Source organism: Carica papaya, chromosome 3, assembly GCF_054855325.1.
Source record: "Carica papaya isolate Zhongbai chromosome 3, ASM5485532v1, whole genome shotgun sequence".
In the NCBI taxonomy this organism is placed as follows: domain Eukaryota; kingdom Viridiplantae; phylum Streptophyta; class Magnoliopsida; order Brassicales; family Caricaceae; genus Carica; species Carica papaya.
The window spans coordinates 10783495-10809632 of record NC_142311.1 but is presented as its reverse complement, the minus strand read 5'-3'; the positions used below and the strand labels follow the sequence as shown (position 1 = coordinate 10809632).

The 26138-nt window shown below is 36.5% G+C and overlaps 4 protein-coding genes and 1 pseudogene across 8 annotated transcripts; 3 read left to right on the top strand and 2 right to left on the bottom strand.

The window, feature by feature from the left end:
- Positions 1-79: 79 nt before the first annotated feature.
- LOC110806542 (chlorophyll a-b binding protein 151, chloroplastic) lies at positions 80-1221 on the top strand. Its single transcript, XM_022031435.2, has 2 exons — positions 80-318; positions 420-1221. The coding sequence occupies exons 1-2, from the start codon at positions 173-175 to the stop codon at positions 1069-1071; spliced, it is 798 nt and encodes a 265-aa protein (XP_021887127.1). The 5' UTR covers positions 80-172; the 3' UTR covers positions 1072-1221.
- LOC110806530 (pentatricopeptide repeat-containing protein At3g62890 pseudogene) lies at positions 427-3371 on the bottom strand (annotated as a pseudogene).
- Positions 3372-4403: 1032 nt separating this feature from the next.
- HMG (high mobility group) lies at positions 4404-10269 on the bottom strand. The gene is made up of 16 exons (XM_088215704.1): positions 10080-10269; positions 9275-9460; positions 9037-9142; positions 8149-8285; positions 7873-7956; positions 7693-7787; positions 7471-7579; positions 7232-7318; positions 7048-7140; positions 6744-6941; positions 6507-6652; positions 6280-6427; positions 6094-6189; positions 5823-6005; positions 5005-5083; positions 4404-4904 (listed from the first exon to the last, which is right to left on the bottom strand). The coding sequence occupies exons 1-16, from the start codon at positions 10131-10133 to the stop codon at positions 4777-4779; spliced, it is 1929 nt and encodes a 642-aa protein (XP_088071830.1). The 5' UTR covers positions 10134-10269; the 3' UTR covers positions 4404-4776.
- A 4420-nt stretch (positions 10270-14689) lies between these two features.
- HSP89.1 (HEAT SHOCK PROTEIN 89.1) lies at positions 14690-21141 on the top strand. Of its 2 annotated transcripts, none has more exons than XM_088215702.1 (20): positions 14690-15022; positions 15475-15669; positions 15753-15826; positions 16452-16577; positions 16652-16745; positions 16829-16912; positions 17008-17151; positions 17256-17369; positions 17462-17521; positions 17633-17716; positions 17808-17912; positions 18115-18255; positions 18351-18443; positions 18545-18622; positions 18784-19038; positions 19140-19242; positions 19552-19726; positions 19928-20033; positions 20119-20208; positions 20788-21141. In XM_088215702.1, exons 1-20 carry the CDS (start codon positions 14915-14917, stop codon positions 20950-20952), a joined length of 2394 nt encoding a protein of 797 aa, XP_088071828.1. In that variant the 5' UTR covers positions 14690-14914; the 3' UTR covers positions 20953-21141. The 2 variants fall into 2 exon arrangements, with proteins under 2 accessions (XP_088071828.1, XP_088071829.1); XM_088215703.1 differs by having other exon boundaries at positions 14691-15022; positions 17642-17716.
- An 867-nt stretch (positions 21142-22008) lies between these two features.
- LOC110808700 (OBERON-like protein) lies at positions 22009-25920 on the top strand. Of its 4 annotated transcripts, XM_022034270.2 has the most exons (4): positions 22026-22223; positions 22366-22523; positions 23139-24301; positions 24987-25920. In XM_022034270.2, exons 3-4 carry the CDS (start codon positions 23164-23166, stop codon positions 25610-25612), a joined length of 1764 nt encoding a protein of 587 aa, XP_021889962.2. In that variant the 5' UTR covers positions 22026-22223; positions 22366-22523; positions 23139-23163; the 3' UTR covers positions 25613-25920. The 4 variants fall into 4 exon arrangements, with proteins under 4 accessions (XP_021889961.2, XP_021889963.2, XP_088071831.1 ...); XM_022034269.2 differs by lacking the exon at positions 22366-22523 and having other exon boundaries at positions 22009-22223; XM_022034271.2 differs by lacking the exon at positions 22366-22523 and having other exon boundaries at positions 22025-22223; positions 23118-24301.
- The last annotated feature ends 218 nt before the right edge of the window (positions 25921-26138 follow it).

Genomic DNA, 26138 nt, shown 5'->3' with positions numbered 1-26138 from the left:
AATGAGAAGCTGCTGACATGTTCATTTTCTAATCCACAAAATCTTCATTTTACCAATATAACCCCCCTCCTCCTCTTCCTCCCAACCCCCACACAGCCAAGCCAGCCAGACCCAACATTTCATTGAAAAAAGGATCCGTTGGTCAACAGAGAAACCTCAGCCTCAGATAGCAATGGCAACCTCTGCTATCCAACAATCTGCATTTGCTGGCCAGACAGCTTTGAAGCAGGCCAATGAGCTCGTCCACAAGGTCGGTGCCTTCGGCGGTGGACGTGCTACCATGAGGCGCACCGTGAAAAGCGCTCCTCAGAGCATCTGGTAAAACTCTTTACTTACTACTCTTCTCTGTTTTTGCTTGCAGCCTTGATAAGCATTCATGGCCCCGAAGTACTTTTAAATCGAACTGCTGTGTGAGACAGGTATGGCCCTGACCGCCCGAAGTACTTGGGTCCATTCTCAGAGCAAACTCCATCCTATTTGACAGGAGAATTCCCCGGCGACTACGGATGGGACACAGCTGGGTTGTCAGCTGACCCGGAAACATTCGCCAAGAACCGTGAGCTCGAAGTGATCCACTGCAGATGGGCAATGCTCGGCGCCCTCGGCTGCGTCTTCCCCGAAATCCTCGCAAAGAACGGTGTCAAGTTCGGCGAAGCCGTCTGGTTCAAGGCTGGTTCTCAAATCTTCTCGGAGGGTGGCCTTGACTACCTCGGAAACCCCAACCTGATTCACGCACAGAGCATCCTAGCTATCTGGGCTTGCCAGGTTGTGCTCATGGGCTTCGTCGAAGGCTACAGAGTCGGCGGCGGACCGCTCGGTGAAGGACTCGACCCAATCTACCCTGGTGGTGCTTTTGACCCACTCGGGTTGGCTGATGACCCTGAAGCTTTTGCAGAGTTGAAGGTGAAGGAGATCAAGAATGGACGTTTGGCTATGTTTTCCATGTTTGGCTTCTTCGTTCAGGCTATTGTGACTGGTAAGGGTCCTATTGAGAACCTCTTCGACCACGTTGCTGATCCAGTCGCCAACAACGCCTGGGCTTACGCGACCAACTTCGTGCCCGGGAAATGAAGAAATTTGCATGGAGATTTTTATGCAACGTTGTAACATTACTGCGTCTTCTTCGTGGTTTCCTCAAACTGTACTGTTGTGAGCTTTGGAACTGATGTAATTTTATCAGTACAATGAACTGGCTATAATGGAATTATTATTATCACTGAATCAACCAGCTCTATGTTTGTATTGCAACTATAAAAACATTCTGATCATTCTTACTGAAGCATTAATTCTGGCTAACAAAGAAGCAATTACCAAAAATCATTGCAAGAACATGATCCATTTCTGAAGTGATGGAAACGATTGTTGTCTCTTACAATAATTTCACGACTGTAGATTTCGGATAGGAGTTTGGTTACAGAATGACAGTCATTACAGACACGGAGGTTTTTCACAATGCGAATTGGATTCCTAGGATTGATATTAATAAGACCAAAAGCAATAGCTAATCTTTCGCTATGGTTTTCCAATTCAGCTTCCTTCTCTTCCTCCTCGTCGATACATAAAAGAACTTGAGTTGTATCAGGAACATGTCCCGCCAAAATCAACTTCTCTCGCATCTCACTCAGCTTGGAATATATTTCTTTTGTTTGGGGATGTGATCTATCACCCACAATAAAATCGTGAACCACACCCCTATGTTCAATCGAACTGCATCCTGGGTCCTTTTGAAATCCTCTTTTCTTCATCATTTCTCTTACTTCCGAGACTTTGTTCCACTTACCTGTTGCAGCATACATGTTTGAAAGAACAACATAACTTCCAATAGTCTCTGGAGACATCTCCATCAAACGCCGAGCAGCATATTCACCAATTGTCATGTTTCCATAAATCCTAGCACCGCTAAGCAAACTCATCCAAATAACTTTGTTTGGTGTCATAGGCATATTCTGAATGAAGTTTTTCGCCTCCTCAAGGTGTCCAGCTCTGCATAAAGCATCAACCAAGCAACCATAGTGTTCCATTGCATGTTCTATTTGATAATCTACCATCATTCTGAAATACTCACGGCCCTTGTCGACTAATCCTGCATGGCTACAAGCATTCAACACCCCGATGAAAGTTATAGATTGAGGCTTTTCTCCAATCATACACATCTTATTGAATAGTTCAAGAGCTTGATCAGCCTTTCCATGGATACTTAGGCCTACAATTATGGCAGTCCAATGCCCCACCTTCTTGTTAGCTATTGCTTGAAACACTTTTAGAGCACCCTCAATGCTGCCACACTTGGAATACATATCAATCAGCAATGTACCCAGCAAACCATCCAATTCAATTCCATTTTTAATCATGTAAGAATGAACCCATTTTCCTTTACTGAGAACAGCCAATCCAGAAATAGCAGAAATTACACCGACTAGTGTAGCAGAATTTGGCTTAAAATCCTCTTCCACCAACATTGTGTCAAATATTTCCAGAGCTTCTCTAAACCGTCCATTTAACTCATACCCTGCGATCATAGAATTCCATGTGATCAAATCTCTTGTAAGCATTTGATTAAACAACTGATTTGCCAAATCAAAGTTTCCCGATTTCATATACCCATTAATCATTGCATTCCATGAAACCAAATTTTTCTCCGGTATTTTGTCAAACACCTCTCTGGCAGCCTCAACCCTCCCGCACTTAGCAAACCCATCGACCAAAGCAGTCCAAGAAAACGAATCTTTCTCCGGCATTATTTCAAACAACTCCATCGCAAGTTCAACTTTACCACATCTCGCGTACCCATCAATCAACGAGTTCCAAGAAACCAAATCTTTATGATCCATTGCATCAAACACTTTACGCGCCAAATCAATCTGTCCACACTTCGAATACAAACTCACCAAACTGCTCTGCACATACTTATCGAAATCGAACCCAAGTTTCAACAGCAAGCCATGAATCTGCTTCCCTTCCTCGATCGCAAACAACCGAGCACAACCCTTAATCACGGAAGGCAAGGTAAAGTTATCGGGGACGAAATCATGGAGCAATCTAGAAAACAACTCTATGGCGTCATGGGAGCGTTGATTTTGTACGTAGCATTTGATGATTAAGTTCCAGAGAAGCAGAGAGGGCTCATGGATTCGATCGAAAACAGAGCGAGCATACGGAAGATGGTTGATGCCCGGATCGGCATAAAGAGAGAGGATGCGAGAGGAGATTGAAGGGTGAGCAAAGACGCCGGATTTGAGGGAAAAAGCGTGGAGTTGGTGAGTTTCGCATTGGGTTTTAGAGGAGTTGAAGAGAGAAAAGTGGAGGGGGTGAGGGAAGTACTGGTAGAGGGAATCAGGTGGTGTTAGCCTCTGCATTTCGCTTGAAATCGACGGAGTTGACGCAGTATTATATAGCGAATATTTGATTGTGCATGTACATAAAACGCTCCGTTTAGATTAGTAATATCTGCATAAAAATATTAGGTTTCGTTATATTTTAGCCGTTTATTTTTCGGAAAAATGAAGAAATTTTGTGGAATTATTTTTAAAATCAGTTTAGTTTAAGATAATGAAAATTCTTCTTAAACTATATAACATCTTTTTAATTAAATTAGAAAATTAAGTTTTGAATTCTACAGAATTAACAAAATCTACTTTGATTACATTTGAAATTTTACATAAGATTTATTATTTTCCAGTGGAATTTGCATAATTTTTTACTTAAGTCAAATTGAGAATGTATTTGGAACAAACTCTTCTATTTTGTAAATTTCAAGTATAAATTTGCATTTTAAATATGAGAGAATATTCTATTAAAAAAAAAAAAGTGGTATTTTATTACGAAAATAATTTAATTATGAATTTACAAATTTATTCCATAAAATCTTTAAATTATTCTAAAACTTTAATACTTAAAAATTAGCGTGTCTAAAAAATAAAATTTACGCAAGGGAGGTGTACATAGAGATCACTTAACCTTTTGGTATACTTTCATTATTTCAAGAGTTGGCATCCTTCTAACTCTCATCATATAAACCGTGATCGAATTATTACCATCAAAAGTAGTTTAAAATTCTTTTGACAGTAAAAATTCAGTTTTCAAACTTTCAAAAACGAAAATTGATTTCTCATGAACAAGAAATCCTAAATAGTTACACTTCTTTAAACATTATAACTCATCTTCTAATCAACATATTAACACTTAAAGATAAAAATTACAACTATGAGCGGCCTAAATTTTGATGCGGAAAAGTAAGCCTTCTAAAACTGGAGAAAAATTCAAGAAAAAGTTACCGAGGTAATGCACAAAAGACCTGTAGGCTGATAGTAAAGATACACCCTTGTGCTGCTTTTTGGAGACTCAATTGGAGTCTTGCTACGGCCTTTCTAGGAATGATCAAAAGACAATTTACTAACACAGTATCAAGAAACTAGATATAAATATCAATCCAAAAAGCTTACAACCAACTTGGCTTTATATTAGTATAAGTACAACTGAAGTTGGTTTCACCTAAATTTGGAGATTGAGAACAAGATGGGACAGGCTAACTTGCCAAAGCAACAAACAAAATGCAACCGCGACCACCCACCTCTCTTGTTGTCTTCCAGTACCTATGTGCCTCATCTTTGCCAGCTTCCCAAAGAAAATCTTCAAACTATCACCAAACTGATATTCTTTCCATCTTAACTAAGCTTCTACAATACATCCATCGCAATGAAGGAACTGTATTCATTAACTATATTGACACTCTGCCACCTCCAGAGTCTATAACTGAAACAATTTCCTCGCCCATAACTATTCACTGTCGGATTCATTCCCTGAGTCAATGTTCATTGGCTGTGGATTCTTGTACCCGCTGATCTCATCTTTATACCGCTTTTTATCTGCACGAGCCCTTGCTTCATACGGTTCTTTCTCCTCCGCTGTACCCACATTTGCATGGAACAGACAAAAATGATTACATAAACTAATACGTAAATTTCTAACTCAGTTGCAATGATGAATTATGTTAAATCCAAATACCTGACATCTTCTTCCACATGTCCCCAAGTACTTTTCCCACTTCTCCAAATGCAATTCCAGGATGACTTTTCTTGATATTCTGTTCAACATAATAATCAAATTAGCAGATATCCTTCCTCTAAATGTAGATTCACTCAAAGGCTTCTGAATGCTTCTTTTTTTTTTTTGAGAGAGAGAGAGAGAGAGAAAAAACAGACACCATGTTAAGGCATCAGGTGGCGTCAACCATGTCCAAAATATTTACAACTCTCACAAAAAAGAGCTCAAATAGATCAGTAAAACCTGTCCCATCATAAAGAGGACAAAATATGGATTTTTTGAAATCAATGTTATCAAAAAGAATATGATCTTCATTGAAGTTTTTCAAAACAAAAGGTTGTGAGGTCCATTTGATGTCAAATGTCAAATGAAATAATTTCAAGCAATTTGTGCTGTTTGCTTCTTATGGACCTTTAGTCCATAAGGCTTATCCTACCTATCAATCTGATACTGAATATTGGATATCGCATTTAAACTCTACAATGATCCATAGACACTCTAGCATCAAGGAAATTCATCAATAGGTTGAAGGCCAAAATAACTTTTTTGAATGCTTATTCAAAGAGAAATTTTCAGAAATGCTCTTCTCATGTCTTTTTCTCTTAAATAAAGCTCTTCTCATGTTGACCACAGTATAAGTTTTCAAATTAAACCTAGCCCCATCCACAGCCAATGAGTGCCAATTACATATTTTCTCTTTCTGCCAAAAATAATGTAACAACAGTGAGTGGCATTGTTAGACATTACCGAAATGGCATTATTCAAAAGATGTAACCCACCTCCCTTTCCATTTGTGAGAAGAACATAAACCCAGACATTGCTCTCTTTGGTGCATTTGGATCCTTCTTCTTTTTCTGCTTTTTTTTCTTGGAACCATCTTCATCTCCATCTCTGGTTTTCTTCTTAGAAGGTGCCCCCTTAGAAAATGATGGCTCCTTTTTTGACTCCTTTTTAGCAGGCTTCTAAAAACAGTAATTCATTTTATGTGAGATACCACATAGGTGTTTCTTTACGGCAAAGCTCTAAAACAGATCAAGGAAAATAACTTGCCTCTTTCTCACCCCCACTTTCACTAGCATCAGACTCATCCCCAGAATCATCAGTTGGCGAACCTCCATCATCCTTGTCAACAACAAAGTCCTCGTCCTGCAGAAATGAAAATAATGCCAATAACCAAAACAAGGATAAGAAAGATTGCATTCCACCTGTCTATATATAAAAAAACAATTAATTCACCTCCTCATCACTCTCTTCTCCACCAGCTTCATTCTTAATTCGCTCAAGATGTGGGTCAACAGCATCATCATCCTCTTCCTGCAGGACAGCAGCCACACCATCTGTGGCTTGTACACCTCCTAGATTCATAATCTTCAAACCCTTGGAACTGGACCACATAAGAAAGTGAATTCCCAGTAAAGATGCTGAAAAATTCTAGGCACAAAAAAAAAGCAAGCCATGCTGACCTGATAAAATCAAAAAGATTGTGATATTCATTCCTCTGAATGTTACGGAACAGATGCTCTTGCTCAGTTTTCAGTCTTATAAGAAGATCAAAATAATGCATATTGGAACCACCAGCAGCATGTCTTTCAAATTCCACATAGTCAATCTATTATCAAGTGAAGAATAAAAGGAAACTGATCAAATTCAGGTATCTCCATAAATGATCAGATATATGAATGCAAGTAAACAAGTTGAACCTCCTCATGAAGTATAAGGGTAGGAGGTTTGGGTAAAAAGAAGAAGCTCTTCTCAAGTGGATACAGGACTCCATCTTCAGCTTTCAAGGATGACTTCACGGCATAACCATCTTGGCAGCTACGGAATTTCCCTGGTTTAGTAACTTTGGCACCAGATAAGCCACGCAATATTGTGGTGAAGATCTCATGAATGAGCCCCTGCCCAAGCGCAGGTAAGTTTCATGAAAAAAACTTACGTGCCAAGATCAGAGATGCATAGGAATGCATACACACAGCATTTTCATCTATGAAGAAGAGATATCACCTTGTAAGATGGCTCTAACTTGTCTTTGTATTTGGTATGCAAAAGATCTTCATTTACTGACAAGGTGCTTTGAACAACATGATCAGTCTCAAACTAAAGAATAAATAGGAAAACAAAGGTTCAGCATATGGAATAAATTAAAATCTTTGCACGAAAACTAAAATGGTAAGAAACAAAAATATGCCTGCATCACAATATGCGGGTACAAGGTTTGCCCCTTGCGAATTGGTGGATCAAGAGTAACAACAACAAATGTGTGAGGCTGATTTGACTGCAAAATACATAACAGAATCATATGAGATGCCAAGATAAAATACCACAAAAAACTAATCGATCATAACATGTTCAGTGGAACTCGAAAGTCTTCAGGGTGAAAAACCCCGGTGCAAAATAATAATGTTTCAAGAGATTGAGGGAACATACCTTTGGAAGCAAAAACAAACGAACAACACTACTGTACTGTATTTTGAAGTCGTTAGCCTGTCCTTGAAGCCGTAGGAATGACAAATGAAGTTCAACACTGTATCGACCCCTATAAAAAGGAATATGCATAATCAAAAACATGGCCAATAATCAGCAAAAGGTGGGCTGTGCAAGCTTGTATAATCACTGTTTTTCCCAATCCCAACATTGAAAATCATCAACCTGGGTGTAAGAATTGCAATGCCCTCGAATGTGACAACAGCTTCCTCACCGCCAGCACCAACATCAGCCATTGAGATAATTTTATCACGAAAAACCTACCAAAACACATTTTCCTGCGATATATCAAGCAGAATCATAAAATATATTTGTGCAAATCACAGAGAATATAGAATTACTTACTTGAGCAGGTGGATGATTTTCATCACCAACAAATTGTGTGTTGGAATTAGGAATATGGAAACTTATCTCCATCAGTGAATCTTTCTGCAGTCAAATGGATAACATTCAGAAAATTACACATGATTCCACAATTAGTTACCAAAAGATAATAATAGGTCACTTATATATTTCCATAGTAAGCTCGATCAGGGAAGATAAATAAAAAAGTCTCAGCTAGTAGCTATGAGCGGAGCATTCAATTTAAAAAGACTGCCTGCAGAGGTACAAAATACAGACCTCTGTAGCTCCAGTGGTATCATCTACATGAAACTCCAAGAGGACATCATTTTTCCCTTGAAGCTGTGTTTGTGAGACGTCTGCTAAAGATACCTCAAAAGCTTGCTTCGAACCAACCAAAAACGTCAGCATATTCCCTGCAAATAGGATACCGGTGCAAAGATACTAACTAAAAAATATGAAATTTACCAAGCATGAATGTATTGTTCCCAAAGAATTAAGGATGTCCCCTGCCCCTATACACACCAAATACATCTAGAAAGGAGAAAAAGCTGAACGCACAATAAAGCAAAATCCAGACAGAAAACGTCACAATGAAGAGATCGTTGCTTTGATTGTTTCAAAGAAAAGGGCACTATATAATTTATCAGCTGATTTACTGGACCACGTCAAGTCCTAGTAAAAAAATACTAGACATGTAATTATAGAGTATAATAAAACAACATTATTGACCATAGGTCCTAGCTAAAAACAACATAATATTGCATTCAAACCACATTGTGCAACCACTTCTATATGGAATATTTGAGAGAACCCAAATTACCATTTAAATTTTGGAATTCACCGTAACAAGAAAAACCATCCAACAATGCCAATGCTACTCAAAAGATAGAAAAATATTTCAAATAAACAAAAAATATACTTATAGCATACACAAGTAGATGAATATTATCGTTCACAACTGTAAGGAACATAAAGGACGCAGAGGTCCCAAACATGATTAAATGTAAAGCACTACAGAAGAACTTCAAACAACATCTCATTAGTTTATTTCCATGAAAACAAAACACAAAACACCAATATGCATGGGGAAATAGTGAGTAGACGAATACAAATCAATTAAAAATCAAATATAACTGAAATGTTGAAGGTGAAAAGATCACCTACCATTCAAATCAACTTCTCCCCAGTTACGACCACTAACAGAAAGCTGCTTCTCTTCTGGTGTTATACCACAATTGTTCTGGAAAAAACTAGTCAAACTAGCAACATCCTACAAAACCCCAGTACAGAGACAAACATAAGGATAAATTCTGAAAAATTAAATTTTAAACTATTGCGATACAGCTGAAATTTCATTGTCTTGTCCAAATACACACTAAAAATAATGAGGGTGTATGTTAACCTGGTCACGAAACCCAGTGAACTTGTAATATAACCCATCTTTGCTTCGAATTCCTAGCTGATTTGTTCTTGGAACCTTCATCCATGTGACCCCTGCAATATCAGATTTATCAACTTCCACTGCCTTACCACCTCCCTGCTTCTTCCATAAAATTCCTCCAGAGTAGATTTTAAGCTGTCCTGGATTCTGCAAACCACAACACAAAAAATTGATGGAATTCAATTCTAACTTTCAGTTTCTTTACCAAAGTTTACAAGACAAACAATGGCGAAAATAAACTTGAAATTGAACATTTCGTCATGGTTCTGAAATGAAGTAACACAAGTTCGAAATATTCTTCAACAAATATCTTGGCATCATACTACATCATTATTAGAGGAAAAAAGACAATTTCATACAACACAAGAAACCTAGGGATTAAAGAGGAGGTGGGCAGGGAAAATAAATGGAAGCTCAGCCAGCAAACGGTTAATACCATAAATAATTTTGCCAGAAGAAATTGCTTCGCAGGCGATTTTCTGAGCAAACAATTATAAACAAATTTTCCAAAAGCAATCGGAATATAAACCCACAGTAGATGTCAGTAAAGAACTAATGAATAACAAACACTATTCGCAATAATCCATTACATTCGCTTATTTCCTCCCACCAAACACAGTAAAACTAGCATTGCACTAAAAGAAAAAAATAGGGTTTCAAGATAAGCGAAGAGAACATGAAATCGAAAAGACGAAAAAAAAAAAAAAAAAAAAGCAGAAATTAAACGTCCATCGAGCAATTGAAAGGGTCAGAAAAGAGTACTCACAGTGCCACCTCGGCCTCCGAGAGAGATGTTGTTGAAGAGGTGACCGTCAGTCATGGTTTAGACCAAGAACCAAGCGGTAGATAGAACTTGAGTTGAGATGCAGTGAGGAAAGGGAAGCGGGAGAATGAGAAAGACGAACGAGAGGATTCACCTTTTGGTGAAAATAAAAAATATATATGATTAATTCTTAAAATTAAAGGGGCAATCAGCAATTTATTCTGTTTTTTAAGTTATAATTTAATTTCTCAATTTATAAAATTATTTCGTTCATTATAACTTTTAAACTTTAGATAAAAATAAAATGAAAGTAAAATATAAAAAAATCAAAATTTAATATAAATTTGTAAGAACATAATGAAAAATATATTGACTTAATTATACTATACAGATGATTTTAAAAATTAAAACAATCAACAATAACAACAAAAAGAAAGTTTAAAGTACAAGAACTATGCAAAAAAAAAAAATTAAAAAATCTACAATAGTTTAATAATGAGCAATTGAGTTTGAAAAATAAAAATCAAACGAAAAATAGAGGAAGAAATAATTTTAGCTTATATAAAAAAATAAAATGATAACAAAAAACACAACTCATAATAAAATAAAATAGGGAAAATGGCACTTAGAACACTTAAAAGGCTACATGACATTTGGAATGTAGAGGTTAGAATGGTGAATGCTAACAATCCTGCTAAATACACAAAACAATACATACCTTAATTTTCTATTTCCAAAAAATGTATCAAACAATTATCCAACAACCTCCAAAAACAAATGGGCCAGAAGAGTAAATCATATGACAAAACGAAAGGGGAAAAAAGTGTTTTAGAAACTCCCAAAGAAAGAAAGAAAGAAAGAATGTGCCTTGTTTGGAAAATTAGATACTTTTTTTTTTTTTTTTTTTTTTAACAATTTATATGAAATTAAACATTAATTTGATTATGAACGGATGAAATTTTAATAAAAATTTACAAAGTCTGATGTAAACGGTGGAGGCGGTGTAGAGCGAGTTGATTGATTTCCAGTCGGTGCCGAGTGGGTGGCCTGAATTGCGTGTCACGGCACTCGTAATAGAGGAGGGTCAAAACCCAAAAGCTCCTGCCAAAACAAAAAGCAACGCAAAGGACAGAAGCAAAAAGATGATGTTGGTGGGTTTCTTTTCTCTTTCCTCCGCAAACCTGTCCATTCAACAACATCAAACTCCCAAAAATATTCCTTCTCATCCTTGGCTTCTTCCTCTCTCCCAACTCCCTAAACTCCATCTCAAGCCAAGACAAACTCAATTTATATTTACACATCAATATACACACACACACACACCTCTTCTCTGAAATTTCAATACATACTAAAAAGCTTTACCATCTTCTACAAAGCATTTTACGTTGATTTTTAAATGAGGACACTGCATCACCTAACCATTTTATTCCCCAAATTGCTCCCTTCCAAACACTAATCTCCATCCCTCTTTTGGCTTTTTCCCCCCAAAACTTATTTCCCCTTCAAAAAGTCTTTTTGCCTACAAAATCCCCCAACCCACACACCCTCTACGCTCACTTCCTCTTGGATTTTGCGGCACAGCAGCCGATTCTCATCACTCCCCCCGGCCACCCAAGTATCAATTACTTATTCCTTTTTTATTTATTTTTATTCTTCAACAGGACACGCCCAATATCCCCCACTATATATATACACACACACATAAATAAATAACGGGTTCATGGATTAGTTTTTAACCAAGAACAAAACAAACCCATCATATTCAACTCACCGTTTAATAACTCTAAGCCCTCCTCTTCTGATTATCATCATCATTATCAATATGGGTAGGCAGCATAATGGAAACGATCCCACTGTGGTTTCCTCCTCCATTGCTCTTCTTCAAGAAAGGTTCAGGCAGCTGCAGAGAGTGAGGGAGAAGAGAGAAGAGAGAGAGCTTCTTAAACTCTTCTCCGCCGCCGAGTCTGAGAGGACGCCGCCCGGTCGTTATGATCCTAACAGGTTGTCTCTCCAGCCTCCTCCGGAGATGATCGCAACCACGACGACGCGCAGGGTGCAGGTGTTTGATCCAGACTCATCTGTCTCCTTAGGACTTAACTCGCAAGGCTGGCATCCAGATTACCGAGCCATGATGGTCCCATCTTCATCCACCTTATGGCCTAATAATTCTTCAACCAGTACTACTTCCAGGAACTTGGACAACTCTGATGTTGATACATCACTCCATCTGTAGAGCAATCTATATATTCTTCTTCTTCTTCTTCTTCTTCTTCTTCTTCTTTTTCTTTTCTTCGTAAGTTGTAATAATCCTTTCATTCTCCCTCTTGTGTTGTTTGTAAGAAAATGAGACTTAATTAATATGTATTCATGGTTATTTATATAATTAATTAAGCAGAATGGAAAGCCAATGTGAATTTCTTCTCCAATTGATCACCGCGCCAGCATGATCAAAATATCAAGTGTTTCTCTGGTCTGTCATGGATCATCGTCATTAACGATTTCTTCCCATCACATAACACCTATTCAAATTTTCAAGTAGAAAACTGTATTACCCACTTTTAACTTAAAGAAACCCAATACACAAATTAAGTTGAAATTAAGGACAGAGCAAGTACATGATTTCATGCTTATGTTCATATCGTTTTCTTCCTTCTTTTGTAGACATGACTTGAGAAGCATGTATTTTGTTTTGCTGGGAATCTTTGGTTTGAAATGAATATAGATATAGATATATATATATGTATATGCTTATATTAAAAAATAAAAATGTGTGGAGGATATTTAGGTGGGGAAGATAAGAATATATTTGTAGTTTAGCAAAAAGGGAAGAGGGTTTGGTTTTGAGCCGCTGTTGTGTTGCTGGTTGTAGGCAGATGCTAATTGTAGTTGTTCCTTGGCCTTTGGCTTTGTCATCTTCTCTTTTGATTTTTTGCTCTATTTGTTGTCGCACGACCAAATCATATTCAAGGTGGTCTTTTAGCAATCAATACTCATTTATAAAAATCATATCCACAATCTTATAATATAAATAATTGTGCGACAACTTAAATTTTTGAAACAATCAATTAAATCGACCAGTCGATATTAAATCATAACCAAAGGTTGAATATCCAAATTTTAATTCTCTCACATTTATTAAAAATTAACTTCATAAAAACTTTACAATATGCATGGTTCATGCTTTTAGAATAATTGCTACAACTAATTATTTATTTTTTAAAAACTCATATATAATATGATTGATATTTTTGAAAAAAAAAAAATTATAAATTTTAGTATTTTTATATATATTCATGTGAAGAGGAGTAGATACAGGTGTTATGTGTTTAAGAAGCATGTGCAATGTTGTTTTGTATTATAAAAGATATTTTTTTAAAAAAAAAATTTATTTTAAATACATGCATGATACCAATTATTAGCTTAGGCCATCAGTAAACATATAATCCATGGATGTGGATCCAACAATATTCTAACAAATTAGCTTGAAGGGTTAGCCTTTGTTTTGCATATTTGCATTTTTCACATTATCATTTACTTGTCAAAAACAGTTTAGTTTTATTTATATATACATATTATTCGTGCCTCTGATAATTAATTACAACACCATTTACCTGCACTTTTTTGCCAGCCCTAGTTTTGTTTTAAAAGAGAGAAAAAAAAAAAAAAAAAAAACTATTCAAAAGTCAAAATTAAAACTTAAATTCAACTTTAAGCCTAATTTGTTAAAAAATAATAATAATAAAATAAAAAGGAAGAAACTTAAATTAAATCCAGTAAAAAAAGATCCTGTGGTTTTTTACAACAAGAATCGGGCTTTGTTTGTTTTTGGGCTTAGAGGCCCATTTCATCGCTAGGCCCGACCACTCCCTATTTTAATTTTTAATACTTTTTTATTTTTCTTGTCTTTTAAGGTTGTAGGAATTAAGTACTTTTTTTTTTTCCTAGTGGTTTAGTACTTTAATGTGTTGAATGAATGAATTTTGTCGGTGTAATTGATTTAAAAATTTATATTTATTTATTTCTGAAATTGTATTGTATAACGAAAAAAATATATAAAATCTCTAAAAGAAAAACCAATCTCTAATAATTTTTGTTTTTTTTAAAATACTATTTTAGGTCCTGTTGGTAAAAAAAGTTAGAAATTTTTTACATGTCTATTTTTATTTTTTAAACAAAAAGCTAAAAGATATATATGAATCTTAAAAATAGTAAAATATTTTATAAAAACTTATTTAAGGGCATTCCATGTAAAAATACCAAATTCGACTTTAAGAATTAATTTTGTATTTTTTTTTTTAAGTTATAAACTAGATCGTTTTAATAAATTATTTCGGCTAAATGAAATTAATAATCATAAAATATTTATAATTTTATTAAATTTATTATAAAAGTAGATACTTATCCGTATATAATATATTTAAAAAATTACTAATTTTACATTTTTAATAAACTTTAAACTCGCATAATTTATCACTAAACTATAATTATTTTTTATGTTGTATTTTAATTAGAGCGAGTCTGTCTGATTCCAGTTAGGATTGGCCCAGAATACACACACGCCCTTTGTTTAAACCAAAAACAAAAAAAAAAAGAGAAGAAAAACAAATAATCTTCTCAAAGCAGCCCAGAACTGTCCGAAATCCAAACCTTTTCATTTCTGCAGAAATATTAGAAGTTCCTGGTCTCCAGAAGCTTCCCAAAACCACTCGCCAGAAACCCTACTAAACTCCTCTCCTCCCTCCTCAAGACCTTATAACTCCCTCTGCATCCACTAACAGTTTTACACCAACTCACGCCTTGGTTTTTTCCTTGCCGCTGGATCTAGAAACTTCTCAACCATGCACAGACTCTCCGGGCGCTCTGTTTCCACTATCTTGCGCAACGGTAGCGCACGCTATCGCAAAGTCGCTCCGCCGATATCCTCTTCTGTTCCCTTCACCGATTCGGTACTCCCGCTTTTCTCTTTACTTTAATCATCTTAGTATGAATTACTTATCATTTCCTACTACTCGATACCCGATATATTTGTTAGTTTTCTGTTGTTATTTCTTTGCCGCTGCGAGAAATGGAGATGATGAGAAAGTATCTTCAATCCGTTTACTTGTTCATTTTCTAATTATTTTCTTGTTTTATCTACTATCCGTTTTGCATTTCGATACAATCATCGCGGAATTTTGATTATTTGTCTTAAACTACATTGTGATCGTTAACATTACAAAAGCACTTCAGCTGATTTGTGATTTTGCCAGAAAAAATTTATATGACGGTTCCATTTAAGCATTTACCGTGATCATTCTGTCCAAAAATTTATTAATGCTATTGTTTGAAAAGTATTCTACTCTTTATTGTTTTTGTTACTCTCTTCAAAATGGCTTATATGCATTTTTTTTACAAGCAGAGTGTAGAGAATGATACCAAGCGTAGATGGTTTTCGGTCTTAAGAAATGGAAGGGATAATGTAGCTACTTCTGCAAGTCAAATGAATTTGCAGTGTAGCTTGTTTTTAGGTAAGCGGCATGAGTCAACTGTGGCTGCATCTGATGCAGCCGCTCCACCTCCACCACCAGCTGAGAAATATGAGTATCAAGCAGAGGTATGTTGACTGTGCCGTGGGTCTGAGGAGTTATATTTGAATTCTTGATGACTTTCTGGTAATTTTCTATGTTTTATCGGCAGGTTAGTCGCCTCATGGACCTTATTGTTAACAGCCTGTACAGCAACAAGGAGGTGTTTCTTCGGGAGCTTATCAGGCATGTTCTGATCTTACACATGAATTATGGCTAGATATGCAAACATAAAGAAGTAAAATTCTGTTAGATAATTGATGCTCATTAGATTTGTGTCATGGAAGTAATCGATAAGTTTCAAAATTAAAAAAATCCTACCTTTTTCTCTTGTTAATTCTTGTTATCAAAACTTGCTTAACTTGATGTGGTACCCACTCAGTATGATATAGCTGTTACTCAGTTTTACCACCTAGAGAATTTCTAATTTTAATTTTAGTTTTAATTGGCAGTCACTTGGAGACTTGAATGGTTCTCCTTGTTCTGTGATGCTCATTATATCTCCACAGAATGCTAACAAAAAATTAATTTGTCATGCTAAGAGGTGTAATGAATGTTTGTTTACACAAAGAAACCTAGATATTGACCATTTTCTCATGGTTATGTATGATAGAGATTAGTTAAATTTTTGGATTTGCAGTTATTGGAAACATTAATGTATATTTAAAATGTGGAAACCATTTGATTGTATAAAAATTTGTGATATAACAAAATAATTTTCATAATCGGACGTCTGCTATTGTAACAGAGATGACTTTTTGCGACTCTCTTTTTTGTCTTACTTGTTCAAACTTATAAATCTGATCCACAGTAATGCAAGTGATGCCTTGGACAAACTACGGTTTCTGAGTGTTACAGATCCTGCACTTTTGAAGGATGCTGTTGATCTTGATATTCGTATTCAAGTTGATAAAGATAATGGGATTGTAAATATCACGTAAGTACAATAAATTTAAACTCTTGGCCTCAAAGTGTCCAACTTTGGTAGCTTACTCTCTTTGCTTTTTTCAGCGATACTGGCATTGGAATGACTCGGCAAGAGCTGGTTGACTGTCTTGGAACTATTGCACAGAGTGGAACTGCTAAGTTTTTGAAGGCAATAAAGGTAAAAAATTTCTTCAAGCTGTATTTTTGTTATGGATTTTATTCACATTCAGATGATGAACTTAGCAAGTTATTACTCCACAGGAAAGCAAGGATGCAGGTGCTGACAGTAATTTAATTGGTCAATTTGGTGTGGGCTTTTATTCAGCATTCCTTGTTTCTGATAAGGTAATACTTAGAAACAGTGTCTTAATATTCATTTTTTTAGACTTTGATTTTGGAAGTTGCTGAAGGTATTTTGTTATTTCATCTTGATTCTGTAGGTTGTTGTGTCTACAAAAAGCCCAAAATCTGATAAACAATATGTATGGGAAGGGGAGGCTAATGCTAGCTCTTACACCATTCGGGAGGAAACAGACCCAGAGAAGCTCATTCCTAGAGGAACATGCCTTACCTTGTATCTTAAGGTTTGGGAGATAATGATCCTCCAATATCTTAATGTCTGTCTTACAATTTCAAAGCTCGTCGATTTCTTCTTTTTCTAAAAAAAATGTTCTCCACCTACTTTCAGCATGATGACAAAGGCTTTGCACATCCAGAGCGGATTCAGAAGCTGGTGAAAAATTATTCACAGTTTGTTTCCTTCCCAATTTACACTTGGCAAGAAAAGGGATATACTAAAGAGGTATGGCTGCTAGAGCCAGTTAAATAGTGGATTGGAAGCAACTTTGTAAATTGCTTTCACATTACCCAGTATAATCTTTGCATACATTACAGGTTGAGGTTGAGGAGGATCCAGCTGAAGCCAAAAAGGACAGTGGAGAGGAGAAAACTGAGGTGACCCCTACTTTTTTTTTATTCTGAATCAGACATTAAGCATGTCTTATTTATAAATTGTGTGGAAATTTAAGTGTAGATAAAATAATTGTATTTGATTGTTTTATTGAGTTGTTACAGAAGAAGAAGAAAACGAAGACTGTTGTTGAGAGATACTGGGACTGGGAACTCACTAACGAGACCCAGCCAATTTGGGTGAGTTTGAGGGTTCTTGTATTTTTTAGTATTTATTTTACATAGAAAAAGGTTCGTGTGAAGAACTATTACATGATTATCTTGTTCGCAGCTTCGCAGCCCCAAAGATGTGACAACAGAGGAGTATAATGAATTTTACAAGAAAACCTTCAACGAATATTTGGATCCGCTGGCATCTTCGCACTTCACAACAGAGGTATGACAGATTCTATACCTTTTCTCACCATGCAATTAGTAAAAAGCACGGGCTATACTTGTTTCTGTGCAAGCTTTGATGAATATCTACTTTTAAATACAACATTCAACTTTAGGGTTCTACATGGGGAATCCCAATATTTACCTGTTTGTAGATAATGGTGGCTGTTTTTATTTGGCTTTTTTGGTGGATGATTTTGCAGGGTGAGGTGGAGTTTAGGTCTGTACTTTATGTGCCAGCTATTACTCCTATGGGAAAAGATGACATGATCAATCCAAAGACAAAAAATATCAGGCTTTATGTGAAAAGAGTCTTTATTTCAGATGATTTTGACGGGGAACTGGTGAGTTAGATTTCTTCCTTTCTTTCGCCCGGATACCTTATCCGTGTAATCTTACACTTTTTTTCCTTGGGTTTGGCCGCGGTTATTACATACAGTTTCCTCGATATCTAAGCTTCGTAAAAGGTGTTGTGGACTCGAATGATCTTCCACTCAATGTTTCTCGGGAGATTCTTCAGGAAAGCCGCATTGTATGTGGAACCAACTTTTGTTTTATTAGGAACTCCTCTTTATAATACCTGAATTCCGTTGATGAATATAATTGCAAATTCCTTTCATGATGTTTTTGAAGGTCCGTATTATGAGGAAACGTTTGGTTCGAAAGGCTTTTGACATGATTCTCGGGATATCCCTAAGTGAGAACAAAGAAGTAAGTCACCTTGCGTTCTTAATTACTCAAGTGTCAAACATCTGCCTGGAAAACCAAGTTTTACATGGATTAGTGTGTTCGTATCTGGTGCTATGCATAAATAGAACTGAGATTTTATTAGGTTCTTCTTGTTTTGTTAACTCAGTTTTTACATGTTATAGGATTATGAGAAATTCTGGGAGAACTATGGCAAATATTTGAAACTGGGATGCATTGAAGATCGTGAAAATCATAAGCGTATTGCACCATTGCTTCGATTTTTCTCCTCCCAAAGCGAGGAAGAGATGATAAGCTTGGATGAGTATGTTGAGAACATGAAACCTGACCAGAAGGATATCTATTACATTGCTGCTGATAGTGTTACCAGCGCGAGGGACACCCCTTTCCTGGAGAGACTCCTTGAAAAAGATCTAGAAGTATGTGTTTTTTCTTTTCCCCAAGAAAACTCAAATGAATCGTGATTTTGGTGTGTTATTTTGTGGACAGCTTTTATTATTGCTATGTTTCTTTGTTTTAGGTCCTTTATCTGGTCGATCCCATTGATGAGGTTGCGATCCAGAATTTGAAATCTTACAAGGAGAAGAACTTCGTCGACATTAGCAAGGAAGATTTGGACTTAGGTTTGTTTATTTGAACCTTAAAAAACATTCAGTAATTTGTAAACCCTGTTCGGTGATATTAGTTTTCTCATTCAAGCCTCTGTGCTTCATGCATCTATAATTTTTTTAGGGAACAATTGTCAAGTTAATCAGTTAGTGGTTTCCTTGAAATATTGAAGTATCAACGTTTAGCTGATATGAAATAATAGCATGGGTTATCACCTTCTTGAGTGGAGTGTCAAACATTTTTTCAGATGATGAATTCATCTTTTCTTGTTGATATTTGGTTGTTAGCAAAATAGTGTAATGTTTATGATCTGGTGACCGCAGGTGATAAAAACGAGGAAAAAGAGAAAATGATGAAGCAAGAGTTTGGGAAAACATGTGATTGGATTAAAAAGCATTTGGGTGACAAAGTAGCCAGCGTTCAGATCTCAAATCGTCTGAGCTCATCACCCTGTGTTCTGGTGTCCGGAAAGTTCGGTTGGTCTGCCAATATGGAGAGGTAAAGTGCACTCTTTCACTTCCTAACCATGATTGCTTAATCTGTATGTCTTCCCATCAAAATCAAGTGGTGGGGTTAGCAGATGTATCTGACCTATCACTTATCTTGCCGAAAGAAACACAAGCTTCATCTGCACATTTTATTGGTAAAGAGCTTTCTCATTCTTCTGCCTGGCTTATGTGAAAAATTTGTTTATTGCAGGCTAATGAAGTCACAAACAGTTGGTGATACATCTAGCCTTGAGTTCATGAGAGGAAGAAGGGTTCTTGAGATCAATCCTGAGCACCAAATTATTAAGGATTTGAATGTACAGATTGAATAAACAAGGACTGCTCTATTTATTATCATTTGATGCTCAAGGCAATTTAATGAAATTTCTCTTCTGACTGCAGGCTGCATGCAGGAACAGCCCAGATGATAAAGATGCTGTGAGGGCTATTGATCTTCTGTATGATACAGCTTTAGTTTCTAGTGGCTATACTGTGAGTATTCAGCACATATCTACTTAGCCTTTTAACGTCCATTATGAATTGGAGTAAATTAGCACAAGTGTTTGCCAATGAGGAACCATAATGGATCCAGTTTTATACTTCTATTTATGTCTGAAACACAAGAACCTCCTCGAAATTTATCTTTTGTCTTCAGATCGTCATTTGAAATTGAGTCATTTTAATATGTGACTATATAATAAGATGTGGTCATCTTCATTGTTTAACCCTCTGTTCTCAGGTGATTTTACCATACTGAAGGAGTCTAAGTGGCCATCACGTTATCTGCCTCCCTCGGTAGAGAATAGTGAAAATTCTTAAAGAGTTATCAAATTTCATAATTAAACTTGGACCTTTGAAGTAGGAAGGAGACCGACAACTAAAAGTAGCCATGGATTTTTTTTTCTTCTTTCTTGTAAAAAGAAAAAAGTAGCCATTGGTTGTTACTCATGTTTGAATCATTAGCATTATCCCTATTGATTAGTGTTTCCTTATTTTCTCCTTTCTATTACATGCATATATATGATGTTTATATACAGTGGTGGTCCTCTTAGCATACTTGTATTCTTGCAGCCCGAGAATCCAGCACAACTTGGTGGGAAGATCTATGAGATGATGGGCATGGCTCTTGCAGGCAAATGGTCGACTCCTGAAATCCAGCAGCCAGCAGCCCAACAACACATGGAGACTGTAGAAGCTGAAGTAGTCGAACCAGTAGAAGCCGGCAGTCAGAAATGAGTGGCTTCATGTGTGATAGGCATAAATTAGTCGCCAGAGATGTTAGGAGGGCCGTAGTCCATGAATGATTGGAAAGAAATTTTGAGTGCGGAGTGCATTGCAGTCAGTAATATCTAATCTTCAGGACTTTATATTTTGTATACATATATTAGAGGTTGTTTAATAAATGAATCAGTTTTGTTTTTTCAAGTATTATCGTTAAAATAAAAATCAGCAATCACTAATGGAGCGATTTTAGTTCAGGAGACTATCAAAACATATGAACTTCCGGAATTGATTTAGAAATCTTTTTCATATCGGATACTTGAATAATTTTCAAGTGATTTTCAGAAAAAGATATGTAAAGGGGGTTATAATGTTTTGTACATACACATACACACATCATATCAGCACATCCGCCGCATTAATAATTGAATGTTTTAAGGAAATTAACAGAATACAGACATTAATTTCAGTCCGGAAATCAATAAAATGAATTAATTTTACCCGCTGGCACTTCAATCTCTTCTCTGTATTTAGCTCCAGCATCCGTATACATCGGTGCAGGATTCTTAATTCATATATATTTGATCAAAAATAAATAAAATACTAAATAAAAAAATTAAAAAGATAACTTCTAATATATGTTATATTATATAAATAGGAGTCGAGTAAATTAAAAAAATGATTAATTATAATTATTACAAAATATATCATAAGTAAATATTAATACATATAAGATATAATCATAAATTGTTTTGTATAAATAAATTAAAAAAATATTATTAAAAATATATTGACATGAATTTATGTCTGACCAAGGTCGTACTATTTGTTCAACGAGTAAAGAAGAGATAACATTAACAGTTACAGCAACTCGGCATGGACAAAAACTAAAAAAGGTAATTAAAAAAAACAAACAAACAAACAAATTCTCCATTCAGAAGTCAAACAATTGGGAGACAACCGGCTATGCCGGTCATCTCAGCTTTGAAACAGGCCGCGATTTTGTTAATAGATTCTTAATTCTCCACTCACGACCCCATGCGTGGACTCCGCAAGGGTTTTTCCTGTAAAACAAAACCATCCATCCTCTGTCTCTTCTCTCTCTCCGCCCTCAGGGGCAAAATGGTCACAACGTCTCTTTTATATTTCTTATATTAACATTTATCATTCCCCATCCGCCTCTTTCGTTCTTTCCTCTCCTTCTCTCTCCCCTCTTTACGTCTCTACTCCCGATCGTTCGATCAATCAGCTTCCAGCTGAAGTCTTCCTGGTTTCCTCTCTCTCTGGTAAGAATTCTCTATCTTGTTCGTGTATGTGAACTCGTGATCTCTGTGGTTCCTTTTTGTTTTTTCGCTCGTCTGGTTGGAGAGAAAATGGGGGAACATGGTGAGAATTTTGGACTCTGTTGTTTGTTTTTCCTGTTTGCAGTATTAGTTGATCGGTGACTGCGGTCAAACTAGATAGCTTTGTTTATGGGCTTCGTTGACTTGGTATTTTGTTCTCGGGTCGTGATCGTTGGAGATTTTGAGATTCAATTATTGGATTTTATTTTCCTGCCCTTTCTCGCGGACTAAGCGGACATGAAAGTTTGTTCTTTAACTGATCGCTGTTGTTTCTTTGTTGCTTCTTGATCTGCTGTTTGTACTGGCTTTGGATTCCATTTTTTAGTTTCTAATATGTTGGATGTAATTGGAACTCGAAATTTAATTTATAGTTTGCTTTTAGTTAGCTGATGCTGATCTAGTTTATTATTCAATTGCTGTGTGAAATGGTCATTACCTTCGCACTTTTTCTTAAGTAGAAAGGAATATTTTGCGTGAGAAGATCTTTCTTTGTTAAGTTCTTTTTCACCATTGGGCAATCTGGTTGTGAGCTAAATGTGAACCAATGGTACAAGATTTAATCAAGAAAATTTCTCATATAGACAAGTGCTGCTACAATCTTTCTATGTAAAGAAATAATAGAGCTGGAAAGTGTAATTCACCTTATAGCCTAATTCTTTTTATGTTATGCCTACTTCTTACAGCTCTAATATGCCTTCTTTTGTTTAGTTTAGCATAATGGGAACATTGATTGGTTTTGCTACATGTTTCTTGACAAAATTTGCTTTTAAAGTCATGCTTATTTTTCTTTCTTAGAGAAAATTAAAAACTTGAATATTTTGTTCTTAATGGATGTAGTCATGAGTGTTAATTTTACAGGGTTGCAACCTGAGTAAGATTCTTGATGGGTACATCATCTGGCTCTAACATCCACCACCAGAATTCATCAAAAATGCTGCCTCCACGTCAGCAACCACGATCTGGAGGTCTGCAAACTTCTCTCTCCCTTGTTTCTTCAGACCATCACCTGTCACCTGATGGCCAGGAACCTAGATCAAACTCTGATAATATTCGTGAGTCTCCTACTGAAAGCGCCAGCTCAAGGGAAACATGGCCAACTGCTGATGTTGCAACAGCAAAGAAGATGGAGAATGGGAAAGCAGAGAATGATTGCCATGAACAGTCAGTCATTCACCGCGTTTCTAGCGCAGATAAGATATCTCTTAGGGACATAGCTAGAGAAAGAGTTGATATAATCTCTGAAAAGATGCATCGACTACCTGATGATTTTCTCGAAGAGCTAAAGAATGGACTTAGAGTTATCCTTGAGGGCAATGGTGGTTCCCAGCACATAGAAGAGTTTATGGTTTTGCAGAAATTTGTTCAGAGTAGATCTGATTTGACTGCCAAGTCTTTAATCAGAGCCCATAGAGCACAGCTTGAAATCCTTGTCGCAATAAACACTGGCATTCAGGCATTTTTGCATCCAAACATCAGTCTCTCCCAGACTTCCCTTATTGAGATCTTTGTGTACAAGAGATGCAGGAACATAGCATGCCAAAATCAACTACCAGCCGATGAATGTAACTGTGAAATATGCACAAACAGAAACGGTTTCTGCAATCTTTGTATGTGTGTCATATGTAACAAGTTTGACTTTGCAGTCAACACCTGCCGTTGGATTGGTTGTGATTTGTGTTCTCACTGGACTCATACTGATTGTGCTATACGTGATGGACAAATTTGCATGGGACCTTCTGTTAAGAGTGGATCAGGGCCAGCTGAAATGCTTTTCAGGTGCAGAGCTTGCAATCGGACATCTGAGCTATTAGGCTGGGTTAAAGATGTATTCCAACATTGTGCACCAAACTGGGACCGGGAGTCCCTGATGAAGGAACTCGATTTTGTTAGTAGGATTTTCCGGGGAAGTGAAGACCAGAGAGGGAGGAGACTTTTCTGGAAGTGTGAAGACCTTATTGAAAAGATTAAAAGTGGACTGACAGAGTCCACAGCTTCCAAAATGATATTAATGTTCTTTCAAGGTACACAATATCCAACCATATTATCTTCCCTGTTGTTTGGAAATTGGGTTTCACTTAGCAATTATGTTAGTAATTGCAAGATATACATCCACAAAGTATTTTGTTTGTTGAATCTCAATACTATTTTTCCATGTATTGAATAACATGGGGTTTAAAGCTCTGCGAATAATTGCACAAAGATTTCCTTGGAATTAACTGCTAAAAATGTTGAACATTTGCTTGTGAATACCTTACCTTTTGTCAGTTTCATTCTTGCTAATACAGAATCTCCAAAAGAATGCTGCACCGGTTTGGGATTAAACAGTGAAATTCATGTTTCTGTTTGTATAGTGCGTGACATATTGTATTTAAACTCTAGACTCTTGATTTTGCTTTTCTTGATGAGTTAGATTACTCTCCCACTTACGGGATCAGTTCTGTGAAAACTTTATTCCCAGGCCCTAAAATCAGAGGATACAACTTTTCTGCAAGTTGTCCTGGTCTTATTGGGTCTCCAGGCTCCATATAGTGTATTCTATATACTGAACTAGCGATGATGTCAGATTTGTTTTGGGAATCACACATAAACGGAACTATTCTGCCTTTTTCATTTTTTTTCTTAAATTCTTTTGAGGTTAAGAAGGTTCTTTTCTTGGCATGTAATCAGTTATTTCTGAGTTCTGATTCGCGTGTTTTCTTTATGAAGAGCTTGATGGTGACTCCCCAAAGAGCCTCGAAAACGGAGAAGGTGGAAGGCTAATAGCACCCCAGGAGGCATGCAACCGGATCGCTGAAGTTGTGCAGGAGGCTTTAAAGAAGATGGAAATGGTGGCAGATGAAAAGATGAGGATGTTTAAGAAATCTCGCATGGCACTTGAGGCTTGTGACAGGGAGCTTGAGGACAAGGCAAAGGAAGTGGCAGAATTAAAACTAGAAAGGCAGAAAAAGAAGCTACAGATAGATGAGCTGGAGAAAATTGTGAGACTAAAGCAGGCAGAAGCTGATATGTTCCAGCTCAAGGCAAATGAGGCGAAAAGAGAGGCTGAAAGGCTCCAGAGGATTGCTCTTGCCAAGTCTGATAAATCAGAGGAAGAGTATGCTAGTAGTTACCTAAAACTTAGGTTGAGTGAGGCCGAGGCTGAAAAGCAGTATCTATTTGAGAAGCTTAAGCTACAAGAGAGTTCGCGTGCATCGCAGAGCAGTGGCGGGGGTGACCCTTCACAGGTACTAATGTATTCCAAACTCCATGATCTGTTACAAGGATACAATGTTCCACCAAAAACTGATGCTCAGCCAACGGAGCACCACCACCCATTTAGAACTAATTCCTGAGACTATCTTGGTAATATGCTCTGTGTATTTAGGCTAACTATGTGGTCTAGAATGTTAGTAGGTTCGCAGTTGAACAAGATGAATACCTGATTCCATTTTATGTATGAATTATCTTGAATAGGATGTTTATAGAAGTTTCTTTCTTTCTTTTTTTCTTTCACTGTTTATTTGCAGTGATTTAGGCTCTAAAGTGGTTGCCTTATGTAATTTCTCAACTTATATGGTACTCATGGCATTTGTTTAGATGCAGTTGCCATATGTTTGTTATCTATTTTCTGGCTTTGTATGCAGCATGAATATGTAGTAAATGGTCTCCCAGCTGTGCAGTTTTACAATAGTGAGTACGCACATTGTAGTTTAACGTGTGAGCACGGTGTTAGAAAAACAATGGTAAGGATTCACCCGTAGATCTGGTGCATCTCTAATTATTTGATACTAAGGATTGGCTCAGTATCCGGAGGTAATTAGAATATGCATTATATGATATGAGAGACGGTTGGTCCCTAAAATTGCTTGAAAGAGAGAA